This window comes from Equus przewalskii, chromosome 7, assembly GCF_037783145.1.
Source record: "Equus przewalskii isolate Varuska chromosome 7, EquPr2, whole genome shotgun sequence".
NCBI classification, from domain to species: Eukaryota; Metazoa; Chordata; class Mammalia; order Perissodactyla; family Equidae; genus Equus; species Equus przewalskii.
The window spans coordinates 17081172-17099898 of NC_091837.1; the positions used below are offsets into that span (position 1 = coordinate 17081172).

The 18727-nt window shown below is 45.8% G+C and overlaps 1 protein-coding gene across 5 annotated transcripts in view; it reads left to right on the plus strand.

Moving 5' to 3' along the window:
• Positions 1-18727, plus strand: part of KSR2 (kinase suppressor of ras 2) — a 387205-nt gene that overhangs the window by 145111 nt on the left and 223367 nt on the right. For all 5 annotated transcript variants that reach the window (XM_070627136.1, XM_070627133.1, XM_070627135.1 and 2 more), the window contains exon 4: positions 4629-5142. In XM_070627136.1, coding sequence (XP_070483237.1) covers positions 4629-5142 — 514 coding nt within the window. The remainder of the gene's footprint in view (positions 1-4628; positions 5143-18727) is intronic.

Sequence of the window (18727 nt, forward strand, 5' to 3'; positions counted from 1 at the left end):
GAGCCCTCCAAGGACAGGGACTTTGGTCTCTTTTATTCATCGCTGTATCCCAGTGCCTAGAACAGTGCCTGGTGCATGAGAAGCGTTCAGATATTTGTGAAATACTTGGATGAGTGATTGAATGCATTCAGCCCTCATGGCACCCTCCAAGGAAGCCACGATCATTCTCATTTTACAAACTCCAACACTGAGGCTCAGAGAGGTCACGTAACTTGCCCAAGGTCACAGAGCTGGTCAGTGGTGGAACTGGAGTTCTAAGCCAGATCTCTCTGAGTCTCAATACCAGATTCTTTCCATTTCACTCAGGGAGGGCAAGAGCCATAGTGATAATGCCCAGAAGGCTTCTCTGTGGTCTTGGAGTGCAGTGTCTGATTAAGACGACTTAAAGAATAGATTTATGTTCTTAAGCATGTTTTACTTTGACAATGAGTTTGTATTCCCTCAGCAAATACATCAGTCCAGAGCTTGCTGGAGACGGAGAAGCTGATCTGGGCTTGACTCTCTGTCTGGCGCCGGCTCTCAGAGCTATTCAGCCTCTCTGGACATCAGCTTCCTAGAGGTACACAGAGTGATGATGGCATCTGCTGCGTGAACAGCTCTCAGCATAAGTCTACACTCTTTAAATGGAAGGTGGCGCCATATTACCATTCTGTTGAGAATTACAATAAGGGTAGCTAACATTTATGGAGCGCCCACTGTGTGCCAGGTACTGTGTTCAGCACATCACTGTGTTATTGCATTTGATCCTCATAATATTCCTCTGAGGTAGGTCCTATTATTGCCGCATTTCACAGGTGATAAAGCTAAGACTCAGAGAGGTTAGATGAGTGCCCAAGGTCACACAGCCAGTAAGCGGGGGAGCCAGAATAGAGCCAAGTCATCTGATTCCAGAGTTGGCTCTCTTAGTCACTGGGTTAATGTGTATGTGTAAGTATTTGAGAATAGACACCATAGGATGGTGACTTTGATAGAATGTTCTGGCAAAGTCTGGGAAAATGGAGACTCGTCAGAGATGAGCCCTTGCTCCGGCTTCTATTCCCATTTGGCTGACTATCATGGTCCAGGGTCTTCAGTGAATGCAGGTCCCAGCTCTCCATCACATTTGCCTCTGTGCCCTGGTGTTTAGGTGGCCGAGGTTCTAGGTTTGAATTCCAGCTGCCAGTTCCCATCTCTGTTGTGACCTTGGGCACGTTTTCATCTCTGCACATCCATTTCCTTCTCTGCAAAGTGGAGATCAAATGGCCCTTTGCACACAGAGTTACAAAGATTAAGAAAAATGTGAAAGAGTCCCAGTCTAACAAACGAAGAAAGCAGATGACAAGCCATTAAATAAGATCTTACGGCATTTCTTAAAGAAAAAATGCAGAGCAAACCATCTGGCAGCCCCACAGCCAAACGCTAATAGGGATGATGGCTACGCTATAGAACGACATTGCCTTTCCTTATCTGAATTTTCTAATTTTTCTATAATGGATATGTAATAACAAAATGAGTTGTTTTAATTAAAAATAGGGCACTGAGTCAGTGTTCATGAAAGCACTTTGTCAGCTGTCCAATGCTCTATAAATTAGCTCTCGTTATGGTCGTTATGGTAATTATTATTGTTATTGCTAGTCGGCCATGAGTTGGAATTTATTTCTGCCCCAAATCTCCTTCCTTGGCCCATGACAGGAGGGCCAACTCGGTCGCCTTCTGCCGGGTTCTGCTTTTTCATCCATTGACACCCTGCTGACTTCTCTCCATCTTTGCTGCCACCACCCAAGTGGGAGCCAGCATTGTCTCTTGTCTGGAGCCCTGCTCTCCTTGTCCCAGGGGCAGCCCCAGTGATGTTTGAGAAATGAACTTTAGATCAAAGCCCTCCAGGGCCAGCCCTGTGCTGACTGGTTAAGTTCACACGCTCCACTTTAGGTGCCTGGGTTTCACCGGTTTGGATCCTGGGTGCAGACCTACCACCGCTCATCAAGCCGTGCTTTGGAGACATCGCACACAGAAGAGCTAGAAGGACTTACATCTGGGATATACGACTACGTACAGGGGCATTGGGGGAAAAAACCCTTCAACGGCTTCACTATGAACTTGGTAGGAAACCTACACTGAACCTTGGACCGTGGGCCTGGAGGTCTGTCCCTCACCTGTCCTTTCAGCTTCTTCTTGAGCCACTCACCCCATTGGCACCATATACTGCCTTTGAGAAGGCACCCAGAAAAGGGACCTCGGACAGTGACTGCCCTAATTTAGCTGGTTTTGAAACCTGTACGTGCAGTATGACTTGACCCTTACACTTTTACGTCTGTTAGCACGGAAGAAAGGCTGCACGCTGCGGCTTGGGAGTCTATTCGTGAAGACCAAATTCCAACCAGCATGTGAGTGAGAAACGGTAATGCACCGTTGGACTTTTTATTTTTATTTTTTGACTCAGCTTTGATCAGGGCTGAAAACCTCAACCTGCATTCATGACAGTGGGGATTTTGTCAATGTCTCCATTTTTTTCTAATAAACTGATGTGTGACTTCAAAAAAAAGCCCCTTCCTACCTCTGTGCGTGGTTCTTGAGTCCCCCTCCACTCTCCCCACACCTGCCACACTCTTTCTTTGGCTCTTGGCATGGCGAGCCCCTCCTTGTCCTCAGATGCCAGCTTGAATGTCACTTTCTTAGAGGGCTGACCGCTCTACCTAAGGAAGCCCCCTCCAACTCTTTCATTTGTAATTTTTTCAGTTCAGAGTTTTATTGGGCTCATTTCAGCCTCACATGCAGTTGTGAGAAGTAATACAGAGAGAGCCTGTCCTAGCCTGGGCCACTGGAACAAATCCCACAGGCTGGGCGGCTTAAACGACAGGCATTGATTTCTTACAGTTCTGGAGACTGGAAGTCCAAGATCAAGGTGCCAGCAGATTCGGTTCTTGTTGAGGGCCCTCCTCCTGGCTTGTAGACAGCCCCTTCGGGGCCTCACATGGCCGTCCCTTGGAGCTCTCGTGTCTCTTTATCTGCCTAGAAGGGCACTAGTCCCATTATGGGGGCCCCACACTCATGACCTCACCTCAACCTAATCACTTCCAGATGCCTCCTAATACCGTCAGCTGGGGTTAGGATTTCAACATAGGAATTTTGGGGAGACACAAACATTCAGCCCATAATGATCCCCTGTACAGTTTGCTCAGTTTCTCCCAATGGTAACTTTTTTTTTTTTTTTTTGGATGGGGAAAATTGGCCGTGAGTGAACATCTGTTGCCAATCTTCCTCTTTCTGCCTGAGCTAACATCTGTACCGATCTTCCTTTGTTTTGTATGTGGGTTGCCGCCACAGCATGGCTGACAAATGGTGTAGGTCCACACCTGGGACCTGAGCCTGGGTCACTGAAGCGGAGTGTGCTGAACTTAACCACTAGGCCACTGGGGCTGGCCCACAATTATAACTTTTTGCAGAAGTATGTGTTTTTCCAAATTTTTTTTTTTTTGCAGAAAATAAGTTTTTTACAAAAAAGTAAGTTTTTGCAAAACTTATGTGTGTGTGTGTTTAGTTCTGTGCAGTTTTATCACCTGAGTGGGTTCACATGTCCACCCCCACAGTGAAGGCACTGGACGGTTCCAGCACTGTAAACATCTCTTGTGTTGTCCTTTTATAGCCACTCCCAACTCCCTCCTGCATCTGTCCTCCGTCCCTGACCCCTGGCAACCACCCAGCCATCCTCCTTTTCTAACATGTTGTCATTTCAAAAATGGTACGTAAATGGAGTCATACCTTAGCCTCTTGGGATTGGTTTTTTTGCTCAGCATAATTCTCTGCAGCGTCACCTGGTTGTTGCGCGCATCGGAGGTTGGTTCCTTTGGTGCCTGAGTAGCGTTCTGTGGTTGCACGTACCGCTGTTTATGCTCACCGTGGCCAGTACTCTTCTCTGTGCATTTCCCTCCCAGCACTGACAGCCCCCTGAAATCCTTTCATGAGTGAGATTTCTCATCTTTCCTGTCTCTCCTTCGGCAGAGCATAAGTCCAGGGGACCTGGGCCTGGCCTGTGTGTGGTCTCTTGCACGTTTTCCAAGCACAGAGCCCGGCACATTCAGAAAGTGCTTGTTGAATGAAGGCATGACCGAACACACAGTGATGGTCTATCCGGAAGAAATGTGCAGTGGCTGAATAAGCAGTCAGGGAGTGACGGGGGGTGAGCTTGGCCTCCACAGAATTCATGTATCTCATATGGGGTTAGGTATTAAAATACTGTGTAAGGGAAAGTTTATCCTTGAGAATCCTGTCAATCACCTTGAAATTGCTGGAACTAGGAACCTTGGGAGCTCAAAAGGCAAGAATTAACTTTGCTTTTGGGGACATTTGGGTTGTGGGCTCCCTGATCCTGGGACAATGTTGAATGGGGGTTATGGTGAGAGGGTCAACAAAGGGATTTCATTCTCTTTTTGAAGTGGCCAAGTGGGTGTGGTTGGATTTATGTAAATATGTATATGCTGTAACCTGCATACAGTGTAGTGTGTATATGGTGTAATGCGCATACGCCGTAACGTGCATGGTGTGGCATGTGTACAGTGTAATGCGCATATGTCATAATGTATGTATAGTGTAACTTGCCTGGCATTCTCATGGCTTATCCGTTGTCTCTCTGCTTCTTTGTTCCAACTCAGGAGGCAACCTCTCCAAACAAGACTGGACCATCCAGTGGCCCACCACAGAGACGGGGAAGGAGAACAATCCCGTGTGCCCCCCGGAGCCGACCCCGTGGATCCGCACCCACCTCTCCCAGAGCCCCAGGGTCCAGTCCAAGTGTGTCCAGCACTACTGTCACGCCAGCCCCACCCCCGGGGCCCCGGTGTACACGCACGTGGACAGGCTCACTGTGGACGCCTACCCGGGCCTGTGCCCACCACCGCCACTGGAGTCGGGCCACCGTTCCCTGCCCCCGTCGCCCAGGCAAAGGCATGCGGTCCGCACCCCACCGCGCACCCCCAATATCGTCACCACCGTGACCCCGCCAGGCACGCCGCCCATGAGGAGGAAGAACAAGCTGAAGCCTCCGGGGACCCCACCGCCCTCTTCCCGAAAGCTCATCCACTTGATCCCGGGTTTCACGGCCCTGCATCGGAGCAAGTCCCACGAGTTCCAGCTGGGTCACCGCATAGACGAGGCCCACACGCCCAAGTGAGTGTGGTTGGTGGGTGCCCTGGGGCAGCTGAGCCCAGGGCTGCCAGGGGCTGCCTTGATGCCCCGGGAGCCTCCAAGTCAGGGAGCCCTGAATCCACTTGTGTTTCCCGCCTCCAGTTGAATGGAAGGTGGTTTTTCCCTGAGGGCCTGTGAGAAAATGAATAGAATGGAATTTTCCAGAAATGATCCTTTTTTATAGTAACACTCTAAAGTAGGGGTCTGCAAACTCTAGCCTAGGGACAAATCTGAATTTATTGCAACACAGCCACGTTCCTTCCTGTATGTATTGTCTGTGGCTGTTTTCCTGCTGTGATGGCCGGGTTGAGTACGGCCCGCAAAACCAAAAATATTTACCCTCTGACCCTTTAAGGGAAAAATTTGCTAGCCCTACAGAGTCAAGCCTACTGCTGTCCCTAGAAATAGGCTGTGAGCTACATATGCAACCTTACGTTTTCTAGCAGCCACATTAAAAGAGTGAAAAGAAACAAGTGATGTTAATTTTCATAATATGTATCATTTAACCCAATATATCAAAATGTTATCATTTCAACCTAGAAGTAATGTAAAGTGTTATTATGGAAATATTTTGCATTCTAAGCGTTCCAAATGCAGTGTACATTTTATACCTACTGCTCATCTCAGTTTGGACTGGCCACGTTCCAAGAGTGGAATGGCTCCATGTGGCCGAGTGGCTATTGTACTGGAGAACGCCACTCTGGACCCACCCTGCGCATGGGACCTGCTCAGTGCTTGGAACGAAGAGGCGTGTCCAGGTCTGCTTGGGGTGGGAGGTGGCTCAGGGAGTGGAGAAATGGACTATCAGAGCAAAGGATGCCATAGAGAAGTTTAGGGGGACGGGGCACAGCCACCCAGGGGAGAAAATCATGAAGGTGGGTGCAGTGTGTGCCTGGCTCTGGTTGGAGGGATCTCACTGCCAGCAGAGGGTGACATAGTGTCTGTGGCCCCAGGCTGGCTATTGAGAGAGGTGGGGTAGCTCTCTGCAGGGCCCCTCAGAGGCTGACTGTGGCCTGGGTTCCTTGCATCCTTTTGAGGTTCTCAGTGTATTAAAAATGGAAGAAAGGCTAAACAGGGTCACAGAAGTGGGTAGCATGTTTTAAATTTTACATTTAACAAAATTGTGTTTAGGCATAGAAGATAAAATGACTATGTATGATCTGATTAGGAGATCCAGTAAAGAGTCTAAATTTGGGGCCCATGTGTGGGAGATGCTTGGACCCCTGTTCTGCAAGCCCTGCAGCTATGATGTGGGGAGCAGAGGGGAGAGTTCCGTTGCATGTTCAGTGTGTGAGGGCCCATCTGAGGGCTGAGGCCGGTCAGAGATCCCTCAGGGCGTCCTGGAGTGAGCCAAAGGCAGGCAGGGTGGCCCAGGCTTCTGTAGGAAACATGAAGTGCAGAGGCCCTGGCAGAACCTGGCCTTCACTGTGGCTTCTTGTGACCTTGCAAAGGCCTCAATAAAGGATGTCCAGAGCCCTGCCCCGAGCTGTGCCTGTTCGCCTTTGACTCGGGCATTTATCCAGGGCTGGCTCAGAGCCAGAGAGCCTGGGGGACTCCTGAGACCTCAAGGTAAGGACGTAGGGGAGGTCCACAGAAAGGCTAGGAACACGAGCTGCTGAGGTGGAAGGTGGGAGAGGCGTCTGGGGTCTGCTGGCTATGGTTTCCCCGTCCTGTGTGTCTCCCTCCTGCCTCCCTGTGCTGACCACACAGTGAGCTGGAACTTGACCAGAAGGCAGAGCCTGGGTCTAGGGACACGTAACCTTTAAACCTACAAGGTGGGGGCAAAGTGAGAGAGGCTGCCCTTGGTTTGTTTTTTCCAGCTTTGTTGAGATGTAATTGACATATAACAGTGTGTAAGTTTAAGGTGTAAATTGTGATGATTTAATACACATAGGTATTGCAAAATGATTACAATAAGGTTGGTTAACATATCCATCACCTCACATAATTACCTTTTTTTTTTTTTGTGGTGAGAACATTTAAGATTTACTCTCTTAGCAACTTGCAAGTACACAATTCAGTATTGTTGCAGTCACTGTGTTGTACATTAGAGCTCCGAACTTACTCATCTTGTAACTGGAACTTTGTACCCCTTGACCAACGTCTCCGCATTTCCCCCACGCCCCCCCATCCCTGGCAGCCACCATTCTATTCTCTGTTTCTATGGGTTTGAGGTTTTTAGATTCCACATATAAGTGAGCCCATGTAGTACTTATTTTTCTTTGTCTGACGTTTCTCTTAGTATAATGCTCTCAAGGTCCATCCATGCTCTTGCAAATGGCAGGATTTCTTTATTTTTTGTGGCTGAATAATATTCCATTGTATGTATATGCCACATTTTCTTTATCCATTCATCCATTGATGGATATTTAGGTTGCTTCCATGTCTTGACTGTTGTGAATGATGCTACAATGAACATGGGGATGCACACACCTCTTCAACATGGCGATTTCATCTCCTTTGGATACACCCAGAAGAGGAATTGCTGGATCGTGTGGTAGTTCTATTTTTAATTTTTTGAGGAAACTCCGTACTGTTTTCTATAGTGGATTTTCCAGTTACATTCCCACCAACAGTATACAGGTGTTCCATTTTCTCCATATCCTTGCCAACAATTATCTCCTGTCTTTTTGATAATAGCCATTCTAATAGGTATGAGGTGATATTTCACTGTGGTTTTGATTTGCATTTCCCTCATGATTAGAGATATTGAGCATCTTCATATACCTGTTGGCCATTTTCATATCTTCCTTGGAAAAACATCTATTCAATCCCTCTGCCCGTTTTAAAATCAGATTGTTTACTTTTTTGCTATTGAATTATATGAGTTCCTTATGTATTTTGAATATGAATTCCTTATCAGGTATATGGTTTGCAAATCTTTTCTCTCATTCTGTAGGTTGTTTTTCATCTTATTGCTTCTTTCTTTTGCTGCGCAGAAGCTTTCTAGTCTGATGTGGTTCCACTTGTTGATTTTGCTTTTATTGCTGGTGCTTTTGCTGTCATAACCAAAAAATTATTGCCAAGACTGATGTCAAAGAACTTTTCCCCTGTGTTTTCTTCTAGGAGTTTTACAGTTTCAGGTCTTACTTTTTTTTGGTAAGATTAGCCCTGAGCTAACTGCTGCCAATTCTCCTCTTTTTTTCTGAGGAAGACTGGCCCTGAGCTAACATCTGTGCCCATCTTCCTCTACTTTATATGTCTACCACAGCATGGCTTGCCAAGCAGTGCCATGTCCGCTCCTGGGATCCTAACCGGAACCCTGGGCCACCAAAGCAGAACGTGCGCACTTAACCCCTGCGCCACCGGGCCAGCCCCTCAGGTCTTACATTTAAGTCTTTAATTCATTTTGAGTTAATTTTTGTGAGTGCTGTAAGATAGGGGTCCAATTTCCTTCTTTTGCATGTGAATATCTAATTTTCCCAAAACCATTTATTGAAGAGACTGTCCTTTCTCCAATGAGTATTCTTGGCTCCCTTGCCAAATATTAGTTGACTGTATACGTGTGGGTTTATTTCTGGGCTCTCAATTCTGTTCCGTTGGTCTATGTGTCTGTTTTTTTTTTTTTTTTTTTTTTTTACCAGTACCACACTTTAAATGTGAGTCTTTCCCCAAACCCCTGAGGTATTTATTTTGTCTGGATAGGGCTGACTCATCCACTTCCTCAGTCTTCTTAATTGATTCAACCACCTCCATTTTTTTTTTTTGGAAATTGTACACCAGGATCTGGGCCAAATTCAGCTTTGCCTGTTGGGGTTCTTCTGTCCAGTTGAGCAAGCTCAACTCTTCCTCAAGGAAGGTACTTTCCTGGCTCTCCTTAGGGGATGCTGGCAAGATTCATGGCAAGGAAGCAGTGGAGGACAGCCGCCAAGTGGTCACTTCTGTGATGTGGACGATGCAGTGTGACCGCTTGGCCTGGGACCATGCCAGCAGGTCCACAAGGACATTAGAGCATCTGACCTTTGTGTGTTAGAAAAAATCCAAGACAGAGACGATGGTACCCTGGGCTGTGTGGGCAGGGGGAAGAGGGGCAGAGGTGAATTCTAACCAGGGACATTAAGGAAGAGTTTATAGAGAGACATTCGCTGAATTGAGTTCCAGTAACAACAGCCAGCATTTACCTTGGTCTGAGCTCATCCTGGTTCTGCCAGGAAATAGGCTTGCGACCTTGAATTTAACCTCTCCGAGTCTTAGCTTTCTCATCTGTACAGCAAAGGGGCTGGAGTACATTCATGTTTTTTAATCTGTGGTCATGACCCATTAGTGGACAGCGGTGTCATTTCCATGGACTGTGACCAGCATCAAAAAAGTGCAATAGTCTAGCCTAGACTGGGTTATATTGGAATACGTCGCATGTGGCGAGGCTGGGTATTAGTATTGTTTTGTGAACTTGTGTCAGATGTTTATACTTGTTTTTCTTACTCTGGGGGCTCTTCGCACTCTGGACAGCTTTGATTCCAGAATGAACCCCGTCAGGGAGTAGATGCGGAGGTTTGGGAAGCCAGCCCTTTATCCTGTGGAATGTAGCCAAAGGCACTTCCGGAATTACTCGGCTCATTGGGGTTTCACTTGTCTGTTTCATGTCTGGTTTCTTCTCTCCTTGTCCCCTGTCATCCTGCTCGGCATGGTTCTTTGTGGCCAATTTGTCAGTCTTAAGTCTACCTTTATTTCTTCTTAATGGGATGAAACAGAGGTTCAGAAGTCACAGGTCTTTCTGAACAGATCTGAATCTTTCAAAAGCGTTGGTTCCTGTGAGTTTTCAAGCACCCGCACCCTGGTGGGCCTTGGGTTGAAGGGAGGTTTCTCCTTGGTCTTCTCTGACATACCCACGGTGGTGTTGATCAGACCGTCTGTTTGGGTTTCAGTTCTGTTCCCAAGAGTATCTCATGGGCGTGACAAGAAAACAAGAAAATATTAGCTATAGCGCGCCTCATCTCTATCGGGAGCCTGGCGGTCTAGGTGGGTTGGAATATATCAGAGCAGCTGTGAATGGCCGTAGTCAAAACCATTTCTCCTGCTTTGCATTCATTCTCAAAGTCCTTTTTCCATTCTTCTTTCCTTTTTTTCATTTGAGTTTAAGTGTGTGGTTTTACTCCTATGGCATTACTAAAACACACACATACACATCCATATACATACACACACAGGAAAAAAAGGCTATTCTTTTTTCCCTAGTAAAAGTAATACTTGATTATTGTGGGACTTGAGACAATGCAGGAAATATGATGAAGAAAGTGGAAAGTATGTCCTGGCCCTTTGTTATATAAATATGTATATGTATACACATACACATAGAATATGAATTTTCAGCGGGGACACAATCACCCTCAAGGGGCAAAAATTGGGTCTCAGGGGAGGGAGGTCCTCCAGGGACCCACATACATAAACAGATATACAGCCTATCTGTGGTATTAAAATTTCACTGGGGTTTGGGGGTGATGATTAGAAAAAAATATCTAAAAAGGTTCCTAAAAGTATCCTAATGAAAAAAAGGTTCCTAAAAGTATCCTAATGAAAAAAAGGTTGAGAAACACTGACATAGATCTATGGATGTAATCCTACAGACGCAGTTAGGCGTAGACGTCGGGGGTTATCAAGAGTCTCTCCATTCTTGTCAGTCTGTCTTCTTCCCCTGGCTTTGTGGCCACACTTATAGGGGTAAGTCGGCACCGATTCCTTATAATCAGCTATGTGGAAAATTAGGGGGAGTGATCTCAGGGATTCTGATCCTCTTGAGCTTCAGTCCAGGGGTCCCACGTCCACGGTGCTGGAAAAAAAGAAAAACCTAACAACTCTTATGTGCAATGAGTTATATGTCTTTAGATTCCCCCGTTTGTCTGCCCGTGATACAAGTGACTTGCTCTCTCTTGTCAGAGCTTCTGAAAGGGTAAAAGTCATCCAGGGTCAAAGCCCCCTTCTACTGCCATAGAGAGCAGCTATAACTGCTCTCAGTACTTGGGTAGCAATCCTTGCATACATATACGGTGTTTGTATGTGCAGATATAGTATATCCACTTCTGTTTTTTCGTAATTGGAACCATCCTGCATACCTTTACTAATGTCACTTGCCTTTGTTAGTTCTGCAAAAATATGACTATTCCTCTTATGACCTTCTCATCCTTTGTCCCTTTTAGAAGTTCTTCTGCTTTCCCCAAAGCTCATCTAGAAGCTTCCTTCGTGCACGTCAATGTGTTCAGACCTCTGTTTTGTGTATGTGTGAACACGTTTCACCTCTGCCCTTCTGGGGCTGTGCGTAAAAACCCCCAACTGGCCTGTGAGAAAGAGAACCAGGCTGGATGGGACCCACGCTCATTCTCTTCGTCCCAACTAATTCGGATGTCTCTGTCTGAAATCTGTATTGTTTCAGCTTGTATGAGAACAGGCTTTGTACAACAGATTCATTATGTAAATAGGGTTTCAAGAGGAATCTTTTTATTTTAGAAAACTACATGCGAGCATTCAAAACTCACTGATGCCCACCTACAGATCATTCTGGTAATTATTACAATGAACTCTAATGTATTTATAGGGGCAAGAGTGATTAGTTTGTATATAGTATAGTATATTCATTAAAATAAGGTTTCTGCTGTGCTTATGCAGGGGGTCCTTTTAGGTCTAACTAAGCATCCAGACATGAGATTAATGTAGGTACACGTGGCATCAGATTGCCCTAGGAGGATGGAGGGCAGCATCAGCATCTCTTCTGAGGGTCCTCGGGGGTTCCTCTCCCTTGCCCCCACCTCCAAGTGACAGTTCAGGTGCAAGGTGATGAGATCCGCATTAAGCAGGTGTGGGAGCCATCCTGGCTTCAGGGGCAGTAGCTGTTGTAACATCTCTATCAGTGTAGCTCCCAGGGTCCCTGCAGGGAACGTGACCAGTTAAAACGGTCAGGCTGTGGATTCCTCGTCGGATATTTCAAAGTCATCCTGAGAACTCCCAGCCCATATGCAATGTACCCCCAGAGGCAGTTCCACCACGAGCAGTGTGCGCCCACCAATACAATCGACATTTCCCTTTAGTGGTGTTGGGACGATCAGAGCTGGAAAGTCACCCCAAGGTCAAACTCCCATTTGCAGAAGATGAAAAGGTTGTCTTCACCGTTTACCCACAGCTTCTCTTTAAAAATCTTACAATGTGGACCTGTCGCCAATTCACACCGAGTTTCTTATTTTGAATTAATGAGGTCTTTAACAAGGTCTTTTATAATTTATAGAATAATATTCAATAAATATATTATGTGTAATAGAATATATAATTATTTCTAGTAAAACGCATGCTTATCAGTTTTTTAAGTATTGTCCTTGTTTTGCATAAGAAAGTTCTAGTCACAGCTCCGTCTTCCCATTCAGCATCGAATGGGGGCAAGTCTGGGGCTGGAATAGGCTCTTACCCGCACCGAGACGTCGCTCTTTTCCCCAAGCTGCTGAATCTTGCAGTCCTGTGAGGAGTCCAGTGAGCCTCAGTTAAAATAAGTTTGGCTTTCTCAGTATCAAAGGGCCCATCTCTTTGTGTTTGCCCCAGAGGCTTATAAAAGCACCGCTGATGAATCGTCCATTGCCATATTCCTGCTGACATAGCAGCTCTGAAGGTTCCACGATGAAAAATTAGCTCAGCCATGTGCTTCTTTTTTTATGGCTTCTTGTAGTGAGGTGTGCTGTGAGCTGGGTAACAGGATATTTTGTTTGACGTGCCTTGTTATTTACAAGGAATAACTCAAGATATCATTCCGGTGAGATTTGTTCCAATTATACGTACAGTCGTTTTGCTTACCCAGTGCCTGTCTGTCTTTTGTTCCCTCTTTTTAAAGAGTTGGAAGTTTCCTGGGAGACGTTTTAGAAGGAGCCAGGGTGAGGCCCATCTTAACTGTTAACTAGCCTTGTGACCGGAAGCAAATCGAGTAGAAATAGTTGCTTCCAAGAGAGGAGTCTGTGTCTGCCCACTTCCCAGGGCTGGTGAGGTCCTGCCCTACCCCTGGGCCCACGCTGGATTCACCTGCAGCTTCAGTGGGCAGATCCTGCCCACGCCGAGGTCCTACCTTCAGCACCGAGGTGATTTGTGGCCAGCAGAGTCTGTTCAATCTGAGTGCGGGGCAGGCTGGAAATGCCAGGGAGTTTATGCCCTCGGGAGCAAGCTTCGACAAGGGAGGGACAAGAGTTGGTGCCTAAATAGGCCCTCAGTGGGGCCATTCTGACATGGGTTCCATACACTCTCTTGCAGGGTCCTCAGAGGGGCCAAGCCCTACTTGACCACGGTGGGACAGACGCCCTGTAACACATCCTATATGGCTTTCCTTCCTTCCCTTCCTCTCCTCTCTCTGCTTTATCATCACCTCCCAAGTATACTACTTATACTCCCAGACCTCTCTCAGAGCCTGATTTTGGGCAAACCCAAACTAAGACATGAATAAAGGTAATCATTAATGTAATTGCATTAAGCTCTATACACAGGTGTGTGGACAAATTTTCATTAAGTTAAAAACTTTGTTGATTTGAGTGATTATTATAATAATATGAATGATAGCTGTCACTTATTGTATTATATTGCTTATTGTATGCTGGCATGTTACATGGTTTATTTTATTTAACCCTCAAACATTCCGTTTTACAGGCAAGGAAATTGGCTTTACAAGAGAACATGCCTTGTCCAAACTCATTCAGACTAGTTAAGTGCCGGAGTTGGGGTTCCTTCTCACCCAAAGTCTGGTGGCATTAGGGGATGGGGTGGCTAAGGGCGTGGACCCTGGAGCCAGGCAGCCTGGGTTTGCATCCTGATTTCACCACATCCTGGCTGTGTGACCCCAGGCAAGTTGATTACCCTCTCTGAGCCTTGGTTTTCTCAGCTATGTAATGGAGCTGATATGGTACCTAGTTCATAGCGTGTTGTTGGGAGTGTTAATATGTGTCACATGCTTAGAACAATGCCTGACACTTACTAGAGGCTACATAAGTCCTACTAATTGTTACTATTTAAAAAGTATCCTTCCTAGTGGCTATTCAGAATCCATGATAATAACCTTGGTTCTTAGTAGGCTTCCTGCAGGGGAGTAATCAGTTAATAACACTGTGGGGCTTAGAAGAAGGGGTCTGCTACAACCTCCACTGCTTTTAAGGAGCTTCGGTTCTAGTTTGAGAAGACAAGGCGTACTTGTATTGATAATGTTAGTTATTATTATTAATACTAATAATGCATCAACTATGCACATAGATTGCAAATAGAGGAAAAACTTACAAATTTGTTCCCCTAACCGCAGGCTCAGAGTGCTTCCACACAGGGTGGCTGTGAGTGGCCACCGAGCCATGAATTGCTTTTCCCTGTTCCTTCCCTTGGTGTAAGTCGAGTTAGAAAACCTCTCTGCTGGATCTCGGACCCTCCAAAAGCCAAGCACTAGGCTGGAACCATGCAGAAGCTCATCTCAGGGTTTAGCGTGCCCTCGCTTTCCTTTCCTTCCGTGGGGTGGGGTATATCATGTGGCTGATAGTGTCCTGTAAGTCAGCCAGCCCAGAGTCTGTAACCCACTTACAGTTGTGATGGGTCCTCGTACCCAGAACACATGGATACATGGGAAAATATCAGTGTCGGTTCAAGGAGGTAGGGAACTGACAAATATCGAATACATATGGGGGGCCTGGCACTTCACATATGTTGGGGTTTGATTTTCACAGTGAACGGGAGAGGTCATTATTATTATCCCCATTTTACAGTTGAGAAAACTGAGATTCAGAGAGGTTGACCAGTGTCAAGCGGCTTTGGATGCAGCAGAGGCAGGATGGGAACCTAGCCTGGCAGCAGAGCTCTTTCCACTGTGCCATCCATGCTGGATGCAGCTGGTGCCAAGTAGATGGCACAGAGACCAAACACTATAGGAATCAGGTTCAAGAGGCAGCACATGGGGCTTGCTTGCTGGCTTGGGACAGTCAGAACCCTACAGATGGGGATGTGGGATTAAAGCGAGGGAGCAGAAAGTTCAAGCGATGCTCTTGGCACTTCCCAGGTCAGCATCCTGGTTTGTATCTAGAGGCCGTGTTGAAAGTAGCCAGGCAGTGGAGAATCTTCTGCTCGTCCCTCTCTCTCCTCCAGAATCGAAAGGACTCTACCGTGCATCTGAGATCCTTGCCACTTTAGAGCCCATTTGCCCATCAGTGACAGGAAAGCAGTATATCCTAAAGATTAAGGGCACAGGCAATAGAGCCGAATAGATTTGGGTTCGAATCCCAGCCATGTCAGCCGCTGGCCAAGATTCCCTGGAAAAATGGCTTAACTTGTCTGAGCAATAGTAATAGTTTCCTCCTCTGCAAAATGGAGACAGTTATAGTAATTATAGTATAGAGTTGTTGCTGAAGGTTTAATGCAATGAGTGTGCACTGTTTGTGTGTGCATGGAATGTTTAATGCAATGAGGGTGCACTATTGTGGGTGTATGCGTGGAATATTTAATGCAATGAGTGTGCACTATTGTGTGTGCATACATGGAATATATCCACACACATCCTTGTGTATATATACCAGCAGCATAGTTCATGTTCTGGGAGACCTGGCGTCGGGAAAGGAGCCCTTTGCTGCCTCTCTCCATTTGTCAGCTGGTTATTCTCATCTGTGGTCTTCCCTTTCCCCCTCTGGGAGCACGTCAAGCTGGCAGTGGAATGGGGATCCTAGCACAGATCCTGCCATTGCCATTTACAGAGATGGAGGGTGATCAGAATCCTAGTTAACGGGGATCAGGTGCATTTGCTTCCTCACCCGAGGTTCAGGGTACTGGGGACATCTGCCGGGGGCCTGAGCAATGTGCTTTATTGTTAGGCTTATTCGTGTGTTTAATTTTTCTGGACACATGGTGATTGGCTCGTTGCATTCGATGGGAGGGGCAGGCCCTTGGCTTGGTGAAGCTGGAGGTTCAGACGCTCCTGGCAGGGCATGGTCTAACTAGGCGATCAGTCCCTTTCAATCGCTCCCACAGGTCACTAAATAAGTGTTTTGGCCCCAGGAAAGTGCTCACCAGATGCAGCACACTTTGTAGACGTGAAGTAGGGATGTTTATCATCCACATCCGATCAAAGCTTTCGGCTGAGTTATTCCAGGATATCTGGGTTCCTTCATGACGTAACTGATTTTGCACACAGGGTGGCTTTTGTTAAGAGGAAAGGAGCTCTTAATGATGAGTCTTCTTTTTCTATTCCTGTCTAGTTTTTAAAGATTCATAGGGTTGGTTGAGCCTTCAAATGCTTGGGAGAGGAAAGTCTGCAATCTCCATCTCTTTAAAAAAATGTTTTTGAAATTATTTCAGGCTTGCAGAGAAGTTGCAAGAATAGTACAAAGAATTCCTTCCTAATTCCCTTCACCCAGATTCCCAGACACTAATATTTTGTTACACTTGCTGTCCCCTTTTATCTGCTGGTTCATCCATCCAGCCGTCCACCCATCCGTCCATATTTTTTCTGAACTGTTTGAGAATAAGTTGTGGACAAAATGCTCTCTTACTCCACAGTGTGTGTTTCCTAAAATCAAGAGCCTTTTCTTAAATAATCACAGTAAAGTTCTCAAAAGCAGAAAATTAACACTGCTAAAATGCTGTTATCTAATCTCAGATTTGTTCAGATTTCAGTTGCCCTAATAATGCAAAAGAAGAATCCAGATCAGGCAATGAATCCAGTTATCACGACCCCTTAGTCTCCTAAATATGGAAGAGTCCCTGGGACATGCTTTATTTTGTAGACTGTCTCTCAGTTTGGGTTTCCGTATGATTCACTTCAGGTTACATGGTTTTAGCAGGCATGGCACAGAAGTGATGCGATGTTCTTCTCAGGGCATCAGAGCGGGAAACGCCTGTTAGTTTGACCTATTCCCGGTGATGCTAATTATGATCATTTGGTGAAGGTGGTGTCTGTTAGATTTCCCCACTGTAAAGTTACTATTTTACCCATTAAAGTAAATAAGTATTTTGTGGGAGATACTTTGAAACTGTGTAAATATTTTATTACTCCTCAAAATTTCACCACTGGTTTCACCATCCATCGATGATTCTTGCCTGAATCAATTATTATTATGATGTTTTCCAAATGGTCATTTTCTAATTCCATCGTTTCTCCCACGTTTACCGGTCAGCTTTCTACTGAAAGGAAGAGCTTTCCCTTCTGGCTGTTCATTTGTATCAGTGTGGTCTCATGGATTCTTATTTTATTCCGTAAGTTATCATCTTTTACTATCATTATTTATTTTGGTGCTCAAGTTGTCTCAGATTTGGCCAGTGGAAGCCCCTGCAGGCTGGTTCCTGCATCCTTTAGACAAGTTCTCATCTTTGTTTGAGCATTGCCTTATTATCTGGCACAAGAAGATATGGAATCGCTATCTGAAGGCAGATGGATTTTCTTTCATGTGGAAGATACTGTTTGTAAAGAGCTTAGCACTGTGCCTGGTGAAAAGTAAGTGTTAGCTCTTATTATTAATATCATCAACTGTTATTATGATATACTAGCTACTGACAGATGCTCGGACCTCCTGATCTTTTTCTGGGCAGGCACGCTCTCCCAGACACAGCAGCCTGTCACAAAAGCATGCCCAGGCTCTTATCTCACTGTGATACGGTCCTCAGGGGTTATCCCCTTAGGGGTGTAATTTTTTGACAAACCAAAAAGTAGATGGAAAAATACAACGACTAATAGAATGGACACTGAGGTTCCCAACTTCTCAGAACGAACGCGTATTAACATTTTGTGCTATTTGCTTTGCCACTTTTTTCCAGCAATAACAACACAACAAAATTTAACGTAAAGTTGAAGATCCTTTTAGAAACAACCCCATTCCTGCTACGTCTTCCCAGAGGCAGCCACAATCTCATTTCTGCGTGTGTCCTTCCCGTGTGTGTGGGGATTGTTGTGTATACCTTAAACTTCTTATGTAAATGGAATATAAATATGTATATATCATTGTTACTTGCTTTTCTTTACTCCACGTTTTTGAGATCTACCCATGTTGATATATACATAGCTTCTAGTCATTTACTGTCAACTGCCGTATAATATTCCAGTGTATAATATACCATAGTTTACCGAGTCCCCTGTTGATTGACGTCTAGGTTGCTTCCAGTCTTTCCTATTGCAACCAGAGTTGCAGTAAAAATTCTTGTGCTTGTTTCCACTCAGAGGTGCAAGGTTTTCTCTAAGATGCGTCCCTCGAACTGGAATTGCTGGGCCAACGTTTTTCATTTAAATTGTATTTTAATGGGGAGGGAGGCTCTCTTTAAGATTGCAGTCCTTTCAAGGGTCAAGGGAAGGCTTGGGCACTGAGACTCATGATGGGAGACACATTTGGGTCCCAGGGGCTCTTTCTGGAGTCCATCAGGTCAAATTTCTTGTAAGGCTGGTGCTGCCACCTGTTTGCCTTTTGCCCCTGATCATCAGGTGAAGTTTAAGAGCCGGAGGGGGACAGAGATGAGGCAGCACTGGCCTCTCCTCATGACTTCCTCTTCATCCCAGATGGATGACAAGACTGGGGACTCTCCTAGGGGAGTTGCCCAAGAGGGCCCCAGACACGGCGGCTGAAGTCAAGCTTCCTGAGAGAGTGTTTGCACTGAG